Here is a 22,207-nt window from a genome sequence, read left to right as displayed (position 1 = left end):
CATTCTATATCTTAGTGCCAAAAAATGTATAAATTGAAAGAAGCAATCTTGATATTTGGAATTCAATACCATGGTTTATATTGCTGTGGACTACTACAGCGGGCCTTCACAGCTTGGACATGGACAGAAACATGTATGTTATCAATGGGTTGCACATTTCATATGGAAATAATTTAAAAATAAATAAATTTAGAGTACCCAATTCTTTTTTTCCAATTAAGAACAGTACAGCACAGTACAGGCCCTTCGGCCCACGATGCTGTGACGACCATTTATCCTAATCCAAGGTCAACCTAACCTACACTCCTTCAATTTATTGCTGTGCCTGTCCAAGAGTCGCTTACATGTCCCTAATGACTCAGACTCCACCACCTCTGCTGGCAGTGCATTCCATGCACCCACCACTCTGTGTAAAGAACCTACCTCTGAAATCTCCCCTATATCTTCCTCCAATCACCTTAAAACTATGTCCCCTCGTGACAGCCATTTACGCCCTGGCGAAAAGTCTCTGGCTATCCATGCCTCTCATCACCTTGTACATCTCTATCAAGTCACCTCTTCCTTCTTCACTCCAGAGAGAAAAGCCCTAGCTCCCTCAATCTTTCTTCATAAGACATGCCCTCCATTCCAGGCAGCATCCTGACAAATCTCCTCTGTACCCTCTCCAAGGCATCCACATCCTTCCTATAATGAGGCGACCAGAACTGGACACAATATTCCAAATGTGGTCTAACTAGGGTTTTCTAAAGCTGCAGCAAAACCTCGTGGCTCTTAAAAGAATCCTGCCTTTAACCCTGTCTTCAGCATTCAAATTTGACCTTCCAAAATTAATCACTTCACATTTATCTAGGTTGAACTCCATCTGCCACTTGTCAGCCCAGCTCTGCATCCTGTCAATGTCCTGTTGTAACCTGCAACAGCCCTCAACACTATCTACAACTCCGCCAACTTTCGTGTCATCGGCAAACTTACTAACCCTCCCTTCCACTTCCTCTTCCAAGTAATTTAGAAAAACCACAAAGAGCAGAGGTCCCAGAACAGATCCCTGCGGGACACCACTGGTCACCAACCTCCAGGCGGAATACTTTCCATCCACTACCACTCGCTGTCTTCTTTCGGCCAGCCTATTCTGTATCCAGACAGCCAAATTTCCCTGTATCCCATGCCCCCTAACTTTCTGAATGGACCTACCATGGGGAACCTTATCAAATGCCTTACTGAAATCCATATACACCACGTCCACGGCCCGACCTTCATCAATGTGTCTCGTCACATCCTCAAAGAATTCAATGAGGCTTGTGAGGCATGACCTGCCCCTCACAAAGCTATGCTGACTACCTTTAATCTAACTATGTTTTTCTAAATAATCCTATGTCTCAGAATCCTTTCCAATATTTTGCTCACCACAGACATAAGACTGATGGGTTTGTAATTCCCAGGGATTTCCCTATTCCCTTTCTTGAACAGGGGAACAACATTCGCCTCTCTCCAATCATCCGGTACTACTCCAGTGGAGAGTGAGGATGCAAAGATCATCACCAACGGCGCAACAAAGTCCTCCCTCGCTTCCCATAGTAACCTTGGGTATATCCCGTCAGGCCTAGGGGACTTATCTATCCTGATGCTTTTCAAAATTTCCAGCACATCCTCCTTCTTAATATCAACCTGTTTGAGTCTATTAACTCTGTTCTCATGAGCAACAAGGTCCCTCCCTGAATACTGAAGCAAAATATTAATTAAGGGCCTCCCCCATCTCCTCAGACTCTAGGCACAAGTTCCCTCCACTATCACTGATCGGCCCTACTCTCACTCTGATCATCCTCTTATTTCTCACATAAGTGTAGAATGCCTTGGGGTTTTCCCTAATCCTTCACACCAGGTCTTTTTCATGCCCCCTTCCAGCTCTCCTATGTCCATTTTTGAGTTCCTTCCTGGCTACCTTGTAACCCTCTAGAGCCATGCCAGATCCTTGCTTCCTCAACCTTAGGTAAGCTTCCTTTTTCCTCTTGACTAGAAGCTCCACTTCTCCTGTCATCCAAGGCTCCTTCACCTTAGCATTCCTTCCTCGTCTCAGTGGGACAAAACTATCCAGCACTCGCAGCAAGTGCTCCTCAAACAACCCCCACATTACTGTTGTGCATTTCCCCAAGAACAAATGTTCCCACTTTATGCTCCTCAGCTCCTGTCTAATAGCAGTATAATTTCCCCTCCCCCAATTAAATACCTTCCCATACTGTCTGTTCCTATCCCTCTCCATGACTATGGTAAAGGTCAAGGAGTTGTGATCACTGTCACCGAAATGCTCTCCCACCGAGACATCTGACACCTGACCTGGTTCGTCGGCGAGCACCAAATCCAATATGGCCTCGCCCCTAATCGGCCTATCTACATATTGAGTCAGGAAACCTTCCTGTACACACCTGACAAAATCTGCACCATCCAAACCATTTGCAGTAAGGAGGTTCCAGTCAATATTAGGGAAGGTTAAGTCATCCATGACAACAACTCTGTTACTTCTGCACCTTTCCAAGGTCTGCTGCCCAATGTGTTCCTCTATCTCTCTGCTGCTATTGGGGGGGTCTATAGAAAACTCCCAATAAAGTGACTGCTCCTTTCTTGTTTCTGACTTTCACCCATACTGACTCAGTAGACAAACCTTCAACTACCTCCTTTTCTGTAGCTGTGATGCATTCCCTAATTAACAGTGCCATGCTACCTCCTCTTTTCCCTTCCTATTCTTCTGAAAACATCTATACCCCGGAACATCTAACAACCATTCCTGCCCCTGTGAAATCCATGTCTCCGTAATGGCCACAACATCGTAGTTCCAAGTACTGATCCATGCTCCAAGTTCATCTCCCTTATTCCTGACACTCCTTGCATTGAAAAAGACACACTTTAATCCATTCCACTGAGTGCAACTTTGCTCTATCAACTGTCTATCCTTCCTGATAGGCTCACTGCATACTATTTCTACCTGTTCAACAGCTGCTCGATCCTCTGATCCATTGCTCTGGTTCCCATCCCCCTGCCAAACTAGTTTAAACCCTCCCGAAGAGTTCTAGCAAACCTCCCACCCAGGATATTGATGCCCCTCCAGTTTAGGTGCAATCCGTCCTTCATGTACAGGTCCCACCTTCCCCAGAAGATATCCCAATGATCCACATATCTGAAGCCTTCCCTCCTGCACCAGCCCTGTAGCTACGTGTTCAGCTGCACTTGCTCTCTGTTCCTTGCCTCACTTGCACGTGGCACAGGTAGCAATCCTGAGATTACTACTCTGCTCTTTAGCTTCCAACCAAACTCCCTAAAATCACTTTTTAGATCCTCATCCCTTTTCTTCGCTATGTCGTTGGTGCCTATGTACACCACGACTTCTGGTTGCTCCATCTCCCCCTTAAGAATCCTGTAGACTCGATCCGAGACATCCCTGGCCCTGGCACCCGGGAGGCAACATACCTTCCAGGAGTCTTGTTCGTGACCACAGAATCTCCTACCCGTTCCCCTAACCATTGAGTCTCCTATCGCTATTGCTTTTCTATTCTCCCCCCTTCCCTTCTGAGCCACAGAGACCTGGCCTTACCCCGGTAGGTCATCCCCCCCAACAGCATCCAAAACGGTATACTTGTTTTGAAGGGGAATGGCCACGAGGGATCCCTGCATTGTCTGCCCGTTCCTTTTCCTTCCCCTGACTGTAACCCAGCCACTTTTGTCCTGCACCTTGGGTGTGGCTACCTCCAATTAAGGGGTAGTTTAGCATGGCCAATCCACCTGGGTTGTGGGGGTGAGACCCACGCAGACGCGGGGAGAATGTGCAAACTCCACACGGACAGTGACCCGGGGTCGGGATCGATCCCGAGTCCTCGGCGCTGTGCGGCAGCAGTGCTAATGGACAGATGATATACAGCAAGATGGACAGAAGGCATGCAGACTTATTTCAAGATTATAATAAAAGTAACCATTGCTATTTATGCATTTAACATTTGTGTAATCTCACCACAAACCCAAACAAAAGAAAATCAACTTTAAGTGCCTCTCATTACGTGCAAGGAGTCCGACTGTTTTGGAAAAAAAATGAACAAACCAGCAAGCAAATTATCTGAGTCAGTTTACATTTATTTTACTATATGTAGTTATACAAACAGTCACAGTTTTCTTCTATGAGAAGAAGTTAATACCCACAGCATTGGCAATTGAAATAAACAATCCATACACTGTATACTTATTAGAATGGAAAGAGTAGTTTAAATCACAAAAAGAAAAATAGATTCACATAATAGCTGACATTACTGTGGTTAGTTTCAGTGTAAATTCACATTGACAGCACTTTTTAAATAACATTGGACAAAACATGAACACTGGTGATTTAACAGTTAATAAACAACTTTGATATCAATTGTTCAGAAAGCTAGTGATCATTTATATTCAAAAACCTAACCCACATAGGTTAAACTAACATAGAAAATCATGTAGTGGTGATCCACTTGATTTTTAAACCGGAGTAGAACACAATATCAATTTGATATGTCTTTTTGAACATTTTCTGACGCATACTAAAACTGGAGAACTGCAACATTCCAAAAAATTGCAATCTTTGCTACACGATTTGCTAGGAAGGTCAAATGACAAGATGTCTTTTCATGTCAAAATTTCCTGAATACATAGCTTCTTTATGGTTTTTGCAATTGGCTTAAATTATGTAATTGAAAATTTCATTGCTAAAAAGTTTTGAATTTTTGTCTTCTAAAGGAAGTTCATTAGCTGAGGACTTTGCTTTATCTGACAAAATAGACTTTTCAAAAGCAAAAGATTAACTTAATCCTCAGCTTCTATAACATGTACCAAATTAGTAGCGTCATTACCAATTCACATGTAGAAGAAAACCATCAAGGAAATAAAGCACTTTGAAGGATGAAAACATAAACATTACTCATTCATTAACATGGATGCTACAGAAAGCAAAAAAAAAACAAACAGATTTCTTTGTTCATCATACTGCTTGGATTATGTAAGATTCACACTTGTTATTTGAACTTTGAAGTCAAACAAAAAATGGCAATTATTTATTCAGGTTGACGCTGTGTGTATTTACATTTTGTACCAGCTAATCAAAATAAAGAATCAGGACCTATAACGAAAGGTGCATTTGTGAAACAAATAGCCTAATTTACCACCTTCTATTCAGTCTCTATTGTTTTGATATATTCTTACACATAGCACAGTACTCAGGAAACAAACATGCAACAGTATGTTCTGAGCTTATTTCTCTACACAGTACCTTGATTAGGCATCATGGTTTATTCCCATAGTCATTCATAATGACCCAAGCCCAGCACCAGAAATGTGCATGGCACTGTTCGTGGATATCTGAACTCACGACATTCAAAGCTTAGCTGTGTTGACACATAAATAACAATACTTTAACACAATGGGAAACCTGACAAACTAGTGATGTGCAATAGAGAGGAACTCATTAAATTCACTGGAATTCCACTTGGCATCATAAACCGACAGTAAATACCATTTCACACAACCTAAATTTGTTGTAGCTAGCACTTGAAACTTTTACATCTGATATTTGGTAGCATTAAAATTTAACATACAGTATAGTTTTATAGAATAGGCTTTACATAGACAAGATATCTGTTGGAAACTCAACTGTATGGAGTTACACTGAATATTTATCACAGAAAAAGTCACATTTTTGAAGTGACAGTAATATGAGAATGTCTCAAAGATGAGCGTATCATTATTGCCAGAACTACTGCATTTCCCCGTCATGATGCTTCAAATTATGTTTTATACATTTCTGCAATATAAATTCTTTTGTTAGCATCTGGTGAATTATGCCTCAAAAAACAATGACTGTTTTAATGTTTCATTTCATTATATATAAAAAGTCTAAAATCAATTTATATTATTCTATGATATAATAAACTATCAATTTTAAAATCTGATAAACTAAAACTCTGTAATCTAATAAAATAATCAGTGCACATTTACTTACCACCTTTAAAACATTTAATTTTAGATTATTTCAAAAAGGATGAAAATGGTTAATAATGGGAAATGATAAGAGTAGTGTGGATTTAAAATACTGATTTTAAGGGCTGTTACAAAGTTTTAGCTGAAATGTAGTCACTCGTATTGTTCCATGTTACATTATAGTACTTCCAAACCAGTATTTTTCAATATTATTTGTCATACTGCACACAGGTATTGCTCCATTAATATATCCCTTGTGATGACTTCAATGGCACTTGATATAGATATATACAAAGCCACTACGGAAAGGTAGCATATTGTGAGCAGTGATCCGAAACAATTTTTCTTGCTGAATAGGGAATATGTGGCTGTATGGGAGAGAGATAAGGAATCAAGTTGCATTCCTGCTCTCGTGAAAAACCTTCAAAAGATGGTGGAAATGAACAGACCATAAATCAAACGAGAATTATATCTTAAATTAGACAAGTAGACACTTTGTATCTAAGACATGTTTGTGCAATCAGGTGCAGGTTACCATAATGAAGGACACTGTTCATTTCAAAACAGTTTAGTTACTTGTGATACATCCATAAAGTTTCAAATGTGAAGCAGGCCATCTGGAGCATTGTCTACAGGTGCTAGATTGCTCAGCCAAAATGACTGTTATTATCCTACTTCTCTACTCTTGCTGTACTTATTACAATTTACTCTGTGGAGACAGCATATTGCAACATTGGAGGTACTGGGACTACTTAATAAATATGCAAAATTTATATAAAGTCAAGTTAGTACTTTCTCACAATCAACCCCAAGTAAAGACAATCTGCTGGAATTTTACTGTGAACAGTAATAGCGAGCGAGTGATTATAAAAATAGGTTTGAACAGGTCGACTGGAAACCTGTTTAAAATAGGGGAATTCAGTCTCATGATTTTACAAATCACTTAGTTGTACACCGCTGACACCAAATATCCAGTAATCTGTAGGATTGTAATCTTTAATATGGCACTTTTTAGATGACTACTAGACTCAGTTATTATTCACAAGTGGACTATTAAAATAAATAAATCAACTACAAATAGTCAATCTTTACTGAAATTTGACAGGGGTTGATTATTTTTAATACTGGTATAGGGGTATAAAATGTCTTAGACATTTTGTTCTTAGAGTTCTATTTTCAAGGAGTTAAGTCATGCAGGTTTGTGGGCTTCTTACACTGGATTAGAGGGTGTCAAATAAATTCAAATAAAGTTGGCAGGCCTGTAGCTCATTATGGTGTACCCTTTGCTTTATTCCAGAATTACTAGTTACCAGAAAGGATGTACAATGGAAATCGCAAAGATTAAACAATACTTCAGTCTCTCTCTAATTGTCAAGGCACAAACAGATCTTTTCTCCCTCACTCCAGTTTATATCAATCAAGGTGTGCGTAACATTGATAAATTTGCTGGTACTGGAAAATATATCCATGGCAGACGTAGCACATTCTTATCACTAATCTTTTATTTGATCCCTATATATGTACTTAAAGAAATCAACTTTTAAACATATCAATAACCTGAGGCTGAAAGGCAGACCATAAATTAAACACAATGGAGCACATTTTAAACTTTCTGTCCAGCCATAAAACTGGCATTACGGATTGGTCACCCGTTAGAGAAACCACCCAATTTTCATATCCACTGAAATTAATGCATGTAAATGTCAGGTGCTTTCTCCACTAGACTGCCAATTTAAGCCTAGTTTAAAATCTATCACAAGTTAACATTTACACCATGTAACTATTTCACCTTCAAGTTCACATTTGCTTAAGATGTTAAATGTGAATAACTACGGATTATTATTTTTTAAAAAGCAAATCAGTTTAGATTCTTAATAATAGGCAAGAACCAATTATAGGTATACATGTTCATTCCTCTGAAGGCACACTCTATTCTAACGTTATCTAGACCTCCAAATTGTATTAAAATATTCCTCAACTTTGAGCTGTCTAAAATGATGCAACTGTTAAGCTTGCTACTGCTTGTCCAGCTAGGTTGACATTAGCCAGCCCCCAGTGAAACACAGGCCCATTCACATCAACAAAAACATTCTGAAGTACACCTGACCTTTCAAGCTGAGATATCAGATTGCCATCTGGTTCCAAATTCCCATCGAAGGGTGTCTCATTTTGGAGCTAAATAACCTGGAGCAATGAATGTTTCCCAAACCTTTTTCCGAATGTGACCCCATTTTAACGTGTCAGATTTCATGCAAACCCAGAGTGAAAAGCTGGGGGCTACGAGAGTTGTTGGCAGCTGATTTTTAATGCAATATGAACAGCGTATTCAACAGCGTATTAGTAGGGCCAGTCAAGGACAGTAGTGGAAAGTTGTGCGGGGAGTCCGAGGAAATAGGAGAGGTGCTAAATGAATATTTTTCGTCAGTATTCACACAGTAAAAAGACAATGTTGTTGAGGAGTATACTGAGATTCAGGCTACTAGGCTAGAAGGGCTTGAGGTTCATAAGGAGGAAGTGTTAGCAATTCTGGAAAGTGTAAAAATAGATAGGTCCCCTGGGCCGGATGGGATTTATCCTAGTATTCTCTGGGAAGCTAGGGAGGAGATTGCTGAGCCTTTGGCTTTGATCTTTAAGTCATATTTGTCTACAGGAATAGTGCCAGAAGACTGGAGGATAGCAAATGTTGTCCCCTTGTTCAAGAAGGGGTGTAGAGACAACCCCGGTGACTATAGATCAGTGAGCCTTACTTCTGTTGTGGACAAAGTCTTGGAAAGGTTTATAAGAGATAGGATGTATAATCATCTGGAAAGGAATAATTTGATTAGAGATAGTCAACACGGTTTTGTGAAGGGTAGGTCGTGCCTCACAAACCTTATTGAGTTCTTTGAGAAGGTGACCAAACAGGTGGATGAGGGTAAAGCAGTTGATGTGGTGTATATGGATTTCAGTAAAGCGTTTGATATGGTTCCCCACGGTAGGCTACTGCAGAAAATACGGAGGCATGGGATTCAGGGTGATTTAACAGTTTGGATCAGAACTTGGCTAGCTGGAAGAAGACAAAGGGTGGTGGTTGATGGGAAATGTTCAGACTGGAGTCCAGTTACTAGTGGTGTACCACAAGGATCTGTTTTGGGGCCACTGCTGTTTGTCATTTTTATAAATGACCTGGAGGAGGGCGTAGAAGGATGGGTGAGTAAATTTGCAGATGACACTAAAGTCGGTGGAGTTGTGGACAGTGCGGAAGGATGTTACAAGTTACAGAGGGACATAGATAAGCTGCAGCGCTGGGCTGAGAGGTGGCAAATGGAGTTTAATGCAGAAAAGTGTGAGGTGATTCATTTTGGAAGGAATAACAGGAAGACAGAGTACTGGGCTAATGGTAAGATTCTTGCTAGTGTGGATGAGCAGAGAGATCTCGGTGTCCATGTACATAGATCCCTGAAAGTTGCCACTCAGGTTGAGAGGATTGTTAAGAAGGCGTACGGTGTGTTAGCTTTTATTGGTAGAGGGATTGAGTTTCGGAGCCATGAGGTCATGTTGCAGCTGTACAAAACTCTGGTGCGGCCGCATTTGGAGTATTGCGTGCAATTCTGGTTGCCGCATTATAGGAAGGATGTGGAAGCATTGGGAAGGGTGCAGAGGAGATTTACCAGAATGTTGCCTGGTATGGAGGGAAGATCTTATGAGGGAAGGCTGAGGGACTTGACACTGTTTTCGTTAAAGAGAAGAAGGTTAAGAGGTGACTTAATTGAGGCATGCAAGATGATCAGAGGATTGGATAGGGTGGACAGTGAGAGCCTTTTTCCTCGGATGGTGATGTCTAGCACGAGGGGACATAGCTTTAAATTGAGGGGAGATAGATATAGGACAGATGTCAGAGGTAGGTTCTTTACTCAGAGAGTAGTAAGGGCGTGGAATGCCCTGCCTGCAACAGTAGTGGACTCGCCAACACTAAGGGCATTCAAATGGTCATTGGATAGACATACGGACGATAGGGAATAGTGTAGATGGGCTTCAGAGTGGTTTCACAGGTCGGCGCAATATCGAGGGCCGAAGGGCCTGTACTGCGCTGTAATGTTCTATGTTCTAATGTATAATTGTATCCTGATTATTATATATTTTTTCTTTTTTAAAATAAATTTAGAGTACCTAATTCTTTTTTCCAATTAAGGGGCAATTTAGTGTGGCAAATCCACGTACCCTGCACATCTTTGGGTTGTGGGGGTGAAACCCACGCAAACATGGGGAGAATGTGCAAACTCCAAACGGACAGTGAGCTGGGACCTCGGCGCCGTGAGGCATCAGGGCTAACCCACTGTGCCACCGTGCTGCCTCTGATTCTTACATTAACAGTAGGACTCTGAGCAGTGATGTAAAAGGATCCTCATTATTGATGCAACAGGATTCTGATTATTAATGTAATAGAATCCTGATTATTAATATACCGTGATCCCAATTATTGATGCAGGATGATCCTAATTATTGAAGAGACAGTCTTTCAACAAAAAAAACTGCACCTACCTTTTACAGGCTTTTTTTGCAGCCGCAATCAGGCGTCAGAGGCCATGACCACCAAAAAAAAAAATTATTTAAAAGGGTTTTACTACAATTTACATTAATCACATCACATCAGAGTCAAGGTGGATTACAGCTAAACTATTGCTTCAATTGTTGCAAATTAACAAGTCAACCGTTTTTGCAGCCTTTCTTTTAAAAAAGGGGTAGACTTAAACTCCCCAAGCTCCCTTTAGTCCTATTGTCTAACTACAATAATGAAAAATTGGAATGGGTATGTATTATTCAAGTATTTTACTTATAGCAGGACAACATTGGACATTTTCAAGAAAACAATTAACTGCAGATAATTCCTGTGCACATTTTCAAATTATTAAAATTCTATCAATGGGACCATAAAGCTGCTCCATTGAAAGCTGCACTTTAGGTTTTGGAGTTGCTAGGAAGGAATTTTCTGTCTTATTAGTTTTTCCCAAAAGCGTTGTCTTATTATTGTGTCATGGTTTCAAGTCCAAAGGTCTGTTATGAGTAATGTTCTGTTAAAGGGAATCTTTTACTTATCCAATAATTAGTTATTTAAATCAGCAATAAGACTGACTTATAACTCAATCATTATCTAATACTTGTTCTCAACATTTACCCTGCTCAAGATAAAATAACTGCGAATTATATACAGTATGTAAATGAATAAAATACGATCGGTCAACTACCTTTTGTTATTCTCAACTTGCTGCACATTTAGTTATTCAAAGCCAGTATCAACTGAGACTAATGTATCACGTACTGCAAAGCTACCAAGAAAAACGTGTAAATATTCCAATGTTACTCAAAAAGTTTCCTGAATGGTTGTTTTCATCATCCAATGTCTCAAATAAAAAATCTGGCTAAAAGATTTCAGAAGTTTGAATGACTGTTGTATTTTGCATTTCTGTGCCTTTTGCAAACTGACCTGTAGCTTATTTATATAAAAAACATTTGGAGCCAATTAACAGTAAGGGTCTGAACTAACTGTTAATCCTCAAGGCCCAGATATAATTGTTTTGAGAATCAAACTCAAGAACACAGCAATTTAAATGAAATTGCCACTAAAGTGCCCTTTTCAGCCTTTGAGGAGAAAAATCATAGAATGGTTACAACACAGAAGCAGGCTATTCGACTTGTTATGTTCATGCTGGCTCTCAGCAAGATCAAAATGATTGTAGTTGATTTTCACTTTTGGTTTTCGTGCAAGTGATTAAACTGCTGCCACAAAACTCCCTGTTACACAGAACTGTCTTTGCAAGTTGAACAGCATTTCTACACATAGCACTCCCAGTCTAAACTCAACAGTATTGATGTGCAATTGGGCGTACAACACATTAGCAAAATACCATTCAAAATCTATTCTTGGGTTTTGCTTTACCTTCTTTCCATTAATTTAAATATATTTGTAAGGCTCAACTCTTCATTCCTATTCACCAAGAGTCACATATATAATTGTGCAATATTTAAGTGTAACACTACTGGAAATTGATTTTGGTTAAACAAGTGCTGTCATGGCAACAACACATCTCTAACAGACTGCCAGGCTGTCACTATTGAGACTGCTGATTTTCTACTGGATATGAGAACACCACTGGATGAGTCAAAAGCACTTAAAACATCTTCACTACATCAAGTACCATATATAATTTCACTGAGCCAGTTGGCCCAGATGATCTGTCAGCGGACATCAGGTATCTGATACAGCTTAGTGCATGACGTCACATGACGATGGAAACTGTCTCGCCACATGAATTTCTTACCGCAAATATGGCACTCATACGGTTTAATGCCAGTGTGAATCTTCATGTGGCCGACAAGATGGTGCTTCATTTTAAATTTCTTACCACAAACACCACAGCCGTAAGGCCGAAGACCAAGATGCATGCTCATATGCCGATCTCGCTGACTCTTGTGTGTAAAGTTTTTGCCACATTGGCAAGGATAAAGTTTGTAAACAACAGCAGTGAAGCCAGATTGAGTGGTCTTTTCGCTGACACCCGTTCCTAGTTCAGGTTCAATGCCGTACCCTGGCAACCGATTCACCTGCATTTCAGCAGCTGTTAAAGGGTCCTGATGATGCCCAGTGACATTTATATCTCCTCGATCAGCTGAAAATTCATCCACTGATGAACCATAGTAATCGGCCTGTTCATCGTAAGAACTATGTTCACGACCTTCTTTAAATATCTCCTGGGTTTTGGCAGCGACAATATTAAAGCTGTCATCAATGCTAGAAGATTGTATTACTGGTTCAGCCTGAGTAATATTTTCTGATTCAGAGACACGTTGCTCTTCAGCAGTAGGGTGAATCGTTCCGTCACCATAATCTTGTTCAAATTTTTCCTGTTTCACATACACCCACCGTTTGTGAGGCATTATACTAGGTTGACTATAGATCGGCCTGCTGTATGGATACTCTGCTGTATCACTTGCTCCTTCTTCACCATCCTGGCTGTTCATTTCCGTACTTAAATGATCATGTTCTCCGGAAGAATTGCTAGGAAGGTTGTCATGATCCATTAATTGGGGCGGCGACATGTCATCCTCTTTGGGACTCCCTTCACCATTTTCCTCAGCCTTTGAATCCCCGTTCACAGTTTTATGAAACTCAGGTTGCCCCATAGCTCCAACCTCTGAAGGTTCTACTGAACCATTAAAATTGCTGCTGCTGGGTGACTGATGGTCATTCAAGTGATTAGACTTCTGAAAATGAACTGCTGGACGCACTTTTAAAAGCTCTGTACATTTATCTACAACATGCCACATTTGAAGAAAGCTTGCCACTGTTAAGTAACTGACAATGTCAGTGGCTGGCAGCACAAGTTTCCCTGTGTAGCAAAACAACAAAACATTTTCAAATGCCTTTGGATTCATTATGTCAGGTAAAAGGATTCGATTACTATTCTTCAGTAGTACCTGATCACAAAAATAAGGTGAAGTGGCAGCGAGGACAGCCTTATGGGCCCTGAATAAATGGCCCTGAACTTGAATAGCAATGTCGCATAACTGTCCCTCTTGACGCTGTTGGTTTAACTTCTGTAGTAGAGTATTCGTAAAATTTGGGAACTCCACATGAAAATAATTAGTTGATAGATCCATCGTGGATGAAAGCATGTACTGTTCAAAACATAAGATAATAAATATGTTAAAATGATTTTGGAAAATGCTAATGTAATGCTGATAATTAAAGGGTCATTCTGAAAAATGTATTCCTCTCTCCTCAGAAACTATTTGTTTAAATATACTATTTGCTCTCTAGCTGAAGTTTAGAAATAAAGTCTTAGATCATTAGAAGCACAGATCAAATCAAAGAGTCTACAATTCAAATCTTTCCTGCGAGCTTTGAAAACCATATTTGTGTTTACTTCCTCCCATTGCAAAATTCTGTAGTGATAGGTGAAGGGGTAAAGGACTCCATGTGGGAAGGACGCCAGGGCAGCATGGTGGCACAATGGCTAGCACTGCTGCCTCACAGTGCCAGGGACCCAGCCTTGGGTGACTGTCTGTGTGGAGTTTGCACGCTCTCCCAGTGTTTGCGTGGGTTTTCTCCGGATGCTTTGGTTTCCTCCCACAGTCCAACAATTTGCAGGTTAGGTGGATTGGCCATGATCGGGGATGGGCAGTGGAGTGGGCCTATGTAGAGTGTTCTTTCGGAGGGTCAGTGCCGACTTGATGGGCCGAATGGCCTTCTTTTGCACTGTAGGGATTCTATGGAAATAGCAGAAATAAATCATATAATGCACTTAAATAATGAAAATATATGTAATTATAATTCATTTTTAGAAATAAAGACAACATTACTTAACAGAGAAACTTTTTAACAAATGGAAAGATTTATGATCTGGCTGCATACACATTGTAAAATCATAAGTATAAACCACATTCCCATCTTATAAAGGCCTCTCCTCATGTTGATATTGCCGTGCAACTTACAGTAATCACAGAATAGGTTTAGCTCACTGGGCTAAATCGCTGGCTTTTAAAGCAGACCAAGGCAGGCCAGCAGCACGGTTCAATTCCCCCCCGAACAGGCGCCGGAATGTGGCGACTAGGGGCTTTTCACAGTAACTTCATTGATGTCTACTCGTGACAATAAGTGATTTTTATTTTTCATTTTCATACTAAGTGCAGAAGAGGCCCTGCGACCCATCGAGTCGGCACCGATGCATGAAAGGCCCTGACCTGCTCACCTAATCCCACTTGCCAGCACTTGGCCTTGAATGTTATGGTGTGCCAAGTACTCATCCAGGAACTTTTTTAAAGGAAGTGAGGCAACCCGCCTCTACCACCCTCCCAGGCAGTGCATTCCAGACCGTCACCACTCTCTGGGTAAAAATGTTTTCCCTCAAATCCCCCCATAACCTCCCACCCTTCACTTTGAACTTGTGTCCCCTCGTAACTGACCCTTCAACTAAAGGGAACAGCTGCTCCCTATCCACCCTGTCCTGGCCCCTCATAACCTCAATTGGGTCATCCCCAGTCTTCTCTGCTCCAGAGAAAACAACACAAGCCAATCCAACCTCGGTTTAGAACTTAAATATTCCATCCCAGGCAACTTTCTGGTGAATCTTCTCTCCAGTGCAATTACATCCTTCCTGTAATATGGTGACCAGAATTGCACATAGTACTCCAGCTGCGTCCTCACCAAAGTTCTATACAGCTCAATCACGACCTCCCTTCTTTTGTAGTCTATGCCCCGATTGCTAAAAGTGAGTGTCCTATATGTTTTTTTCACCACCCTATTAACCTGCCCTTCTGCCTTCAGAGATCTATGGACAAACACACCAAGGTCCCTTTGTTCTCCGGAACTTCCGTGTCAGACCTTTCATAATTTACTTCCTTGTTAAATTACTCCTTCCAAAGTCTACCTCCTCACACTTTTCAGGGTTAATCCCTCGGTTCAGAGATAAAAAATGAGATGAGTAGAAAGCTGCGTCTGATTGAAGTAATCATTTCTATTTGCTTGTTTTTAGTTTTTAAAATCAGAGTGGTTCATAATTAGAAATTGGGGGCACTAAATATCATGAACTTTATAGCACTTATATATTTGTCTACACAATCAATTTAACAATCAATGATATCAAACTGAAACCGAGTTGAACAAACCTGTGCTCACATAATTAATCTTTCAGTAAGGATCTCACCTCGATTTGTTCCATCCCACTCACGCAGGATTATGCATATGTAGGAATGCTATGTCATGAACACTACTTTCCACTTCAAAATGCTTTCCCCAATTAATTATTTTTCAATGCAGATTTTACTTTCACATTTCTTATGCATTTTCTTGGCCAGCATGAGAATTGACAGTCCAATATATAAAGGCTGGCAGAGATCCAATCCTGCCCAATTCAAAAGAATATTTTCATGTCATTTGCTTGTAGGTACTTTCCACTCAAGATATTACAACAAAATCATTCAAATGTTTATGCAAAATTATTATACATGGTTTCCTATGGACTATTGGGCAGATAAATCATTAAGGAACCAATCCATGTGAGGTGAAATCTGAAGGTGTAGAACTGGAATTAAAACACTGGTTTAAATTTTGAGCTGCAATAATTTCAAAAAGATAAATTTCAACTCTGCACTATCCAAATGCTCACACACGTGAACATGAACATTAATGCTCAGAGTGATAGTTCGTTACACCTCTACTGCAGCGTTCCAGTTTTTCATTAGCTGGCTGACAGCCTCAATATAGCTGTCATTTAGTACAGACCAGATGTTTGAGTTTTGGCATTCACAACATTTATTTTTCAATTTTAAAATGATACAGATTGAAATTCTCATTTCTAGAATTGATCTATGCTGAATATATTTAGAATGAATTCATCTTTCTCAATATTTTTCATTTATTGATATTGGTTCAATGGCACAAAAGATAGTAAACTAGAAATGGTCCCGTTTATAGCCCCCTACCCCAAAATACATTATTCTTCCTATGACACTCTGGTCCACTCTTCCTCACCGCCAACTCTTCCCTATCCTCAGCATCTTCATATTCATCTGCAGAAGTTGCAATCTCTGCCCTTTCACTTCCTCCCTTCCCACTGTTCAGGGTCTCGAACATTCCTGCTGGATGAAATAGTGATTTACCCGTACAGCATATCATATTGCATTTGGTACTTATGATGTTCAGTAGTCTCCTGTACACTGGGGATACAAAATGCAGATTGGGTGATAACTTTGCTGAACACCGTCTATTTTTCTAGCCCGGAGCTTCTGGCCACTGGTCACTAATTCTCCAACCCACTCCACTCTGACATCTCTGTTCTTGACTTCCTGACCATTCTAATGAAGCTATACACAAGTTTGAGGGATCATTCCACATTTATCTAATTAGCATGCTATAGGCTTAAAATTTCAGATCATTTGAACAGCAAGCAGGTGCTGCTCGTGGGGAATGTCTTAACCAAGGTCACCAGGAGTGGAGAATGTTTGGGTTGGTGTTTGGGGTAGGGATCTGCTGTCAATACATGGTTGAAGGAATGGTTCACACTCCTGGTATCGAGCTGCATTTCTTCAGTCATGTTCCTGGGCCATAGCAACCAGATTTTGCAAAATTTTCTGTGTTTCCCTACCCCTCTGATATTCAGTTATAATCATTTATATTTTATGTGGATTCATCTTTGGTTTCTCAACCTGTTCCATTATCTCCACCCTTTTGCCATTTGATAACTTCTGTCCTCCATCTCATCACAGATTAAAAAAAAACCTCCCCCCCACCACCGCCGCCCCTCCCCAGTTCCTTCCCTGTGCCCAACCTCTCCTCCAACTTTTCTCCAGCTCTGTACTTGCTTGAGAGTAAACTGACCTGAAATATTAACTCTCCATAGACTCTTTCACTCTCCATAGATGCTACCCGACTTGCTGAGTATTTCCAACATTTGGTTTTAATTTAGAATTATTTGCTTTCATCTAGCTCACCCAAAATAGAATTACTCACTTCACTTTATCACCAGTATTCAATGTTTTAATACCTATGGTGTTTTAATACCTATGGATGGTCTCTGAACTCTTTGGATTTCAGTAGCTTTTAGCGACATGCATTTTGAATAGCTCAGTCAAACATCTGTTCTGAGTGGCAGCACAGTGGCGCATTGGTTAGCACTGCTGCCTCACGGCGCCATGTCCCAGGTTCAATCCCGGCTCTGGTTCACTGTCCATGTGGAGTTTGCACATTCTCCCCGTGTTTGCATGGGTTTCGCCCCTACAACTCAAAGATGTGCAGGATAGGTGGATTGGCCACGCCAAATTGCCCCTTAATTGGAAAAAAATGAATTGAATACTCTAAATTTATTTTAAAAATCAGTTCTGATTCAATTTTCAATGTCTATGAAGGATTTTTATTAGCAATCCCAAACAGAAATTGGCTCTAAATGTGTTAATTTTTGTGTGATTCAAATAAACAGCACTTAAACTTCAAATTCAAATATGTTTTTGAAACGATTGGTGAAAGAGTGCCTTTTTCTAACTTTATCAATTTTAAATTCTCCATTGCAGAGGATGTTCCAAGTACACTTTTGCACTTGTCAACAGAATACAACAAAAATCTAGATCTCCGACAAGCAATCAGAATCTCATGGATAGCTCTATCACTGTCAGGATCTTTCTGTTTTATTGATACTCCAGGAAGGCCAATGTTCCCCTGAATCTCTAATTTCCTCATTTATTATAAGCTCTAAATAAACTGTCCTATCCACTCACCCTTGGTTCTAAATGCTGATCTTCAACCCGACATCTGCATTGCACTTAATTCAAGAAACATTGTAAAGGATCCTGCTCAAACACTTTCTTTTCAGAACTTGAAACTAGAACTCGCAGCTCAGTCCATCCATGCTATACATAATCCTCAAGCTTGATGTCACCCTATGATTAATTTGTGGTCCTTCAAATTTTACTTTATTGGTTCCTGCACTCTTGAGCTTTATCACTTCACCTTGGTCTTTAAAAGATAAAACATCTCTTCCAATAGCTGCAACACAAATAATATGATTTTTTGATAATATATCATTTGTCATTTTAATTTAGCCAATTTCCTCATTTTAATTTGGCCAATTTCCCCATGGTCCAAGTATCCCCAACAGACATGGTTTAGAGTACTGTAAACTGTTACATGTCAGCAGTGATAATAATGTGAAATAATGTTTTACTGTTGAAAATGGAAACAGACAGTGGCTTTAAATAGCAAATCAATCCAAATAACTTAATGCTTGAGATGGCACAGAGCATCATGACACGTTGTTTTGTGAAGCTGAGTAACAGTGCTGGTAAAGGAAACTGCATGTAGCTCACAAAATGTAAAAAATACTAAACACTGCCAACAATATGCCTCCATGTTCATCAAACTGTTCATCAAAATGCAAATCTCTTGAAGTACAATCAACCAGTACAGTGCATTTCTATACAGATGATTCACCTCAATACCTTGTTAGGTTCTGCACCATCTCCAATCATTCCAGGACAAGGAATCTAAGCTGTGGAAAAATTCCACACAAATGCACTGAAACTCTTTATTCACACCAGCTAAGAACTGAATGCAAAATCTATCAGCTTATTGGATTTCCAACATTAAAGCTGGACAATTTTAGCTAAACACATATTACAAACTTATTTTTTCTGAAATTGGCATCCAAGCAATTTGTGTTGACATATAATAAGCAAGAATTTACCACGTTAGAACTGGAGTATAATTCAACTGTTTATCATTGGAAAACTGTATATCTGTTGATTGCAATGGATGTTGCAACCACATTGCGAGTACTCTGTACAGCTCTGCTTCCCACAGTACTGAAAGGATGATGAGAGCAAAGAGCGATTGCGGGGCACCTGGAGGGTTTGAACGAGAGGGATTAATTGTGTAAATTAAGCATGTAACATCTGAGTTTAGGATTCTACAAAAACAGGTTAGGTAATATAGGCCACAATGAGTAATTTCCCCATGTCCAAAAAGTTAAACCAGAGGACACGACCTGAGCTTGAAAGGGAATTAAATTCGAAACTAACTGTGTGAGTAATTGGTCAATCAATGGAACAGATTCTGTAGAGATGGTGGAATAGTTAGTATTAAATTATTCAATTAATAATCAATAGATTTATTTCAGAAAATGACATTTTGTGATACAGTATATAAGTAATTAGAGATAGGATCTGTAGTATTAAATTATTCAATCAATAATCAATAGATCTATTTCAGAAAATGACATTTTGTGATAGAGTATACAAGTATTAGAGGTACAATCTGTAGTAAGTGTAGAATGCTTGGTAAGAAGGTAACTTTAGACCCACAGTTCTCAAAGATCTTGACCACTGGGGTTGTGTCATGTCTGTGTCTGTTGTAGTTTGAGCAATAGAGATTCATTGCTATGATTAATCACCAACTTCATTACTATTGTATCATATGATAACCAGAGTGAAAGGAGGAGAGCTAGGTGGTTCAAGGTCTTTTAAAAAAATCTCTTAAGTACTATGCTCCTATTCTTTGCTACCCTCAGAAGGCGATGGTGGTGAGCAGTTCTGTCATAATGAACAAGACTATTTAGGGAACAAGAATTAACCACAATAATTAAGCAGAATAGCAATATGATTTTTTAAAAATGCATTGGCTTTACAGTTAAGCTCTTCGACTCAATCCACTTTGCAATAATTAAATTTCACTTGTCCACATACAAAAATCAACTTTCTAAATCTTTAGCTGGAAAGTTAAATGGGGTTTAAACTTAAAATATTAAGTTAAAGCAGATTTTTGGTTAAGGTCACAAAAATTGTTAGGCTGCAGTACTTGGAGAATGCAATCAAAATTCTATAATTAACATTCACAGCACTGTGGTGGTCTGCCCTAGTCCTGCTCTTCACTCTAAATGATTCAGTATTAATGATCAGAATATTACGTCACAATTTCAACTACATTTCCCTTTGTTCTCAATTTACACAAAGTAAAATGGACAGTTTCTTCTGTGTTAAGTGTAGAAAAATTGTAAATATTTTCTTTATAAATTGAAATCTTTCACTAATTTATTTTAAATAATAATCAAATCTACAACTGGGCAAGTCTGAAGACTGCTGTTGTGCCACCAAAAGGCGAAGTGACATAGCTTAACAGCACAGTGAGATGGATCATTATACAATATTCAGACACTTAATAAATGTGATTAATAATTGACTGTAAATTGGTGGAAGTTTGATCTATGTGGAATATATAATGGATTAAATAACTTAAGAACCACTCGTCAACAAAAGAAGGAATTTTACAATTAACATGTACTACATTACATCCTCATGAAATAGGTAATCGAGAAGGCACTGTGAAAGTCAGCCATTTGGGAGGTGACTTACCAAGGGACTATGAATAGGTGTTTCATGAAATTTCATTGCAAAACCTCCATAATCAAGATGAATTTGCTAATTATAATTCAAGGTGATTTCAAAGTGGTTCAAGTTTTGGAAAACAACCCTACTTCTAAGATTCAAATCTCTAGCTGCAAAATGATAACAAACTTATAGTTGGGGAAATTTGCAGAACGGGAATTTATTTGTTGGGCTTGTGGCTCGAAGATAATCAAATTATAAATCGGATGACAAGCAAATCAATAAATTCTTGTAAATTTCTCAAGAATTGCATTTTTAACAAATAAGGTTAACTGATTTTAAGAAAACAGGGCATGGAATTAATTGAACGTTAACTTATTGGGTACAGCTATATCCATCCCTTGTGAATTGGATGTTCTGAATTATCCCTGTGGACCCAAACAGGCGCCAGAGTGTGGCGATTTTCACAGTAATGTCATTCCAGTGTCAATGTAAGCCTACTTGCGACACGAATAAAAATGATTATTACTTTCTTTCTCCAGCCCAGGAGGTTGGACTTCACTGGGAAATCAAGCCCCGCCCATTCCAGGCTGCAAGCAGCCTGCCCGCCCAGCTCCAGACCCGATTGGCCGGTCGCCCGTCAATCAGGCCGCCCCGCCCATCGTTGGCAACAACGTCCGAAGAGCTCGAGCGCGCCGCCTGCCAATCATCGGGGGGCTCGGCCAATCACAGCAATGTGCCCGCCCCCTCCACCCCACACATACACGAGACGTCAACAACCGCCTCCTCTCCCCCCCCCCAATCCCCTCTCGCGCGCGCGAGAGGCCTTCGCAACCTCACGTCAGCCGGGCCGAGGGAGGACGGGACAAAGCGGGGAGGTCCTGCCCGGCGACAAACCAGGGGAGGAGGAGCGGGGGAAGAAATCAAAATAACAGCCCGCTCAAACAAGTTCACTGCCGCCGCCTTTATTCGTGGGAGCGCGCGTCCGAACGGGCAGTGAGCGGGCGCTGCCCGTCGCCGCCTCTCGCCTACCTATCAGCTTCCCTTCACCTGAGAGCTCGCATCGTCAGGGCCCAACCCCCAGTCTACGTCACACACTCACGTGACCGCGGCCGCACGCAGCCCGTGTAAACAAACGGACGGGACGGAGCTCCGCGCATGCGCGTCGAGCCCTGGCACACTGATTCCAACCCACTCAGGTGTCTTTCATGTGTCGTATCACAATATATATATGTCGCGCCAAATAGTTTAAAGACCAGCAAGCCAGCGGTATGAATGACAAAGAATTTATTCACCACGACATCAAGCCTGCTCGCGGTACGAACGATTTACACTCCGCAGTTCCTCGTTGAGACAACCAGTATAACGGTTC

General features: G+C 40.3%; 1 protein-coding gene across 4 annotated transcripts; it reads right to left on the bottom strand.

The window, feature by feature from the left end:
- Window positions 1-4,095: 4,095 nt before the first annotated feature.
- Window positions 4,096-21,951, bottom strand: zbtb43 (zinc finger and BTB domain containing 43). 4 transcript variants are annotated; one of them, XM_072488510.1, is made up of 4 exons: window positions 21,868-21,951; window positions 19,200-19,356; window positions 15,669-15,866; window positions 4,096-13,641 (listed from the first exon to the last, which is right to left on the bottom strand). In XM_072488510.1, the coding sequence occupies exons 3-4, from the start codon at window positions 15,681-15,683 to the stop codon at window positions 12,202-12,204; spliced, it is 1,455 nt and encodes a 484-aa protein (XP_072344611.1). In that variant the 5' UTR covers window positions 15,684-15,866; window positions 19,200-19,356; window positions 21,868-21,951; the 3' UTR covers window positions 4,096-12,201. The 4 variants fall into 4 exon arrangements, with proteins under 4 accessions (XP_072344611.1, XP_072344610.1, XP_072344612.1 ...); XM_072488509.1 differs by lacking the exon at window positions 21,868-21,951 and adding an exon at window positions 20,863-20,946; XM_072488511.1 differs by lacking the exon at window positions 21,868-21,951 and having other exon boundaries at window positions 19,200-19,556.
- Between the last annotated feature and the right edge of the window lie 256 nt (window positions 21,952-22,207).

The sequence above is a fragment of the Scyliorhinus torazame genome, chromosome 22 (assembly GCF_047496885.1).
Source record: "Scyliorhinus torazame isolate Kashiwa2021f chromosome 22, sScyTor2.1, whole genome shotgun sequence".
NCBI lineage: Eukaryota > Metazoa > Chordata > Chondrichthyes > Carcharhiniformes > Scyliorhinidae > Scyliorhinus > Scyliorhinus torazame.
This window is presented reverse-complemented; position numbering and strand designations above follow the sequence as displayed.